Below are 3,493 nucleotides of genomic sequence, written 5' to 3' on the forward strand. Positions count from 1 at the left end.
TAAAGGCTTCCTAAGGAGCAAGAGGGATGGCTCAGTGATTAAAGAACACATACTGTTCTTGTAGAGGACCTAGAAACCATGACAGTGGTTCAGTCTGGCTTCTTCAGGACCCCCCCCCCCCCACACACACCCTAAACCTTTTATTTATTTTTTTCTTTTCAAGTAAGGTTTTGAACTCATGTGAGATCTAACCATGGTTGTCAAATTGACTGCACCTGGAATCGACTAAAACCCAAGCTGCTGGGTACTCCTGTGATGACTTTTCTTGGTGAGATTGTCTGAAGCAAGAAGACCCACCCTAAATCTAAGCCACATCTTATGCTGGCAGCCCAGATACAAGGACAGGGAGAAGAAAAACTTTGCTTTTTGCCTGCTTTCCCTCACCCTCACTGGTGTGTCAGTCCTGTAGCTACGGCACTCCTTCGCCTATATCAGAACCAGCTTTTTAAGGGTTCTAATGTCGACTGATGATGACCAGCTGCTTTCAAGGAGTCCTCCAGGTCTTCCATGCTAGATTAGAACTGCAGAGACACCCAGGCTCTCATGGGTTAAAGAACTACTAGATTCCCAGCCTCTGCAGTGTGAGGCAGTTCTTGCTAGACTACCAGGACTGTACCCTGTAAATCTCTAATAAATCATTCCCTCTCTCTTTTTCTCTCTCTCTCCTGTTTCTTTAGAGAACCTTGATTAACATACACCTTGTTATTTCCAGTGAACGCCCCTCTTCAATATGATCCATGGATCAGAGCACTGAGCACAGCCTCACGGGATACCATGGTAATGATATGCAGGGTGGGGTGGGCAGATGCTCTGATTGGGGGTGGGGGATGGGAAGCAGCTAACCAGGGGACAATTTGCTCACCCATTCACTCACCTGCTCTTTAATGTGTCAAATTCACTCTTTTCTTTTCTCGTTTATTTATTCACTTTATATCCTTGCAGCCCTCTTCCTCCACCCCTCTCAGTCCTACCCTCTCTCGTTCCCCCTCCCCACTCCCCTTTTCCTTAGAAAAGGGGAGCTCCCTGCCAAATTCCCTCTTCCACAGAGGACAAGTGGGAACTCATTCATGTCAGTCCAAGGTGCTGAGACTCACATACACACCTGTACTCTGCCTTCCTTTTACCTCCCCAGCAGAACTGAAAGCCGAGGGTAGCTGTGGGGTCATACTTTCCACCTGTTATGGTTTAGATGTGAAATGTTCCCTATATGTGCCTGAACACTTGGTCACCGTGGGGTAGTGCTGTTTTGAGAGCTGGGGGAACATTTGGGACATGGGGCCTAGATAAAGGAAGTGGATATCTGAGGGGTGCACCTTGGGGCTAAAAGCCTGGCCTTGTTTTCTGTTCCGCCTCTGTTTCCTGATACTCTCAGATGTGAGCAGGCAGCCTCACTCTTCTGCTGCCACAGTGCCTTCCTCACTGTGATGAGCTATAACCTCAAGCCATGAACCAAAAGAAGCTCTTCAGTTGCTTCCTGTCAGGTGATTGACTGCACCGATGAGGGAATAACTAATATAGCATTACTCTTGGCTCTAATGTGTGCAAGCTATGTGATGGATAAGCCGCATAAACCTCAGCAAGGCTTCCTCTCCCTGTCAGTCACACAGGAACGATGGTGACATCTTGCATCATGAGGTATTGTGTTGGGAGAAGCTCCAAGCACCAGCTTTGGAACACAGCTAATGTCAGTATCCCCAGGGTTATCTCCATCAGGACAATGAGACCAAGTCTTTGCAAAACGTTTTATTGCTATTGCCAAGGTCAAAATCAACAAGCCAGTGGGCAATCCATGTTCTACTGTTTGCAATAGACCTCTATTATCCCACCGCAGCCAGCGGTGGTCCCTTTGTTCGTGGTGATTCACTTCAACCCTGATGCTCAAGAATGCTACTAAACTGAGTTCTTACATCAACCAAGGCTGATATATGCAAGGTTAGCTGGCATAGAGCAGCTGACCTTGTGTAACAATTTCACAGATCGCTGGATGGGCTTCTTGTTCTGATCCTTCATCAGATACACAAAGAAAGAAAGGCCCGGAGAGGAGCATTGTCCTTCCCATGTTACGTAGCAATTAGTGCCATTTCAGAACTTCTGCCCAACCATGACGAACTGAGGTGGAAGACCAGGTTTAAGAATGTGATTCCTGCTAGCCTTTATCTATGTGCCCAGTCTCTTATAGAGCTTTATAGTGCTAGACTGAGCACAAATGGGTGGTATCTGAGAATGACTACGACACAACTATGGTGTTGGGACCTTGGAGAAATCAACTGCTCTCTTTAGGATCAGTATCAATCACTGATGAAAGATGAGGGCAAGAAGACATCTTGCAACTGTGATCAAAGAAGAAGTCATCAGTATATTGATCTTAGTATTTACGACACCATGTTGATCAATCTACGTTGTGCAAACCATTAACTACCAAGAAATGAACAGACTGTGTAATATGTGCCTGGCTCCCTCTGCGTAAGCTTGCAGGTTTCAGAGGGAGTCCTACCTCAGGGCTGGACCACTTTGCCAAGAAAAAGGAGATTCATATCACTCATAATGGCTATCAAAAAGGGCCTGTTGAATTCTGTCTTCATAGAGCTTGGTCGAGCAGATCTGAGCATCATGACCGATCCTGTGGCGGCAGCTGCACTGGTCCCTGCCTCGTCTACTTGCACCACAGCTTTGTGCATCATCTGCAAGCAGACAGGAGGGCTGGGTTGTGGTGGTGCATCATGATAAACATATTTTATGCTAAGGAACTAGAACTTTGTTCAGTCTCACAGCCAGAGTTAATCATACACCCAGAGGTCACTTAAGACTTAAGACTACTACCCTTCTGTGGTCACAGCCTGTTTGCCTAACCTGGTTTTAAGAGGACAATGGAATAATCAATATTATTTGCCTTGGGTTTCCAATGCAATCTTAAATTATGGACTCTTCCCTGTCCCTGATCTAGAACAATGCATGTGTAGCATTTGCCGATGAAGTTGAAAGTAATCTTCTAAAATGAAATCTGCTTGTGGATACCAGCTCATAAACAATAATGCTTGTTGTGTTGTTTGATGTCTGGGTCATCTGTAAACAGTGACATAATCCCTTCTAAAACTCTGTTAAAGATTTCTGTAAAGTATCTCATTCCTTCTCCATGTGATTTGTGTGTGTGCTGTTCAACAAATACAGAGCAAAGCTCTTTGTCAGGGATGGACACTCACTCACTCACAGACAGATTCCCAAGACAGCATTCAGACAGGCACAGATTCCTCCAAGCCTGGGAGGCAAATATGGATTACCATTATAAAGACAAGACACAAAAGAATATGTCTTTGAATCTCTGGGAGAAGGGAGGCGTAATGGGATAGAATGGAACGGGTGGGGATGAAACAGATGACAACGAACAGAATTAAAGTGATAAGATGATCTGGAACAAGGTAGGCTCTAATTAGATGGCATGGGATGGGATGGGATAGGGTGGGATGGGGTGGGATGGGGTGGGGTGGGGTGGGGT

The 3,493-nt window shown here is 45.8% G+C and overlaps 1 protein-coding gene across 1 annotated transcript in view; it reads right to left on the reverse strand.

Moving 5' to 3' along the window:
- Nucleotides 1-1,728: 1,728 nt before the first annotated feature.
- Serpina5 (serpin family A member 5) overlaps nt 1,729-3,493 on the reverse strand; it is a 5,171-nt gene continuing 3,406 nt past the window's right edge. Inside the window, exon 5 of the mRNA XM_055592755.1 lies at nt 1,729-2,681. Coding sequence (XP_055448730.1) covers nt 2,496-2,681 — 186 coding nt within the window. The 3' untranslated portion in view covers nt 1,729-2,495. The remainder of the gene's footprint in view (nt 2,682-3,493) is intronic.

Source organism: Psammomys obesus, unplaced genomic scaffold (genome assembly GCF_907164565.1).
Source record: "Psammomys obesus unplaced genomic scaffold, mPsaObe1.curated_primary_1811, whole genome shotgun sequence".
NCBI lineage: Eukaryota > Metazoa > Chordata > Mammalia > Rodentia > Muridae > Psammomys > Psammomys obesus.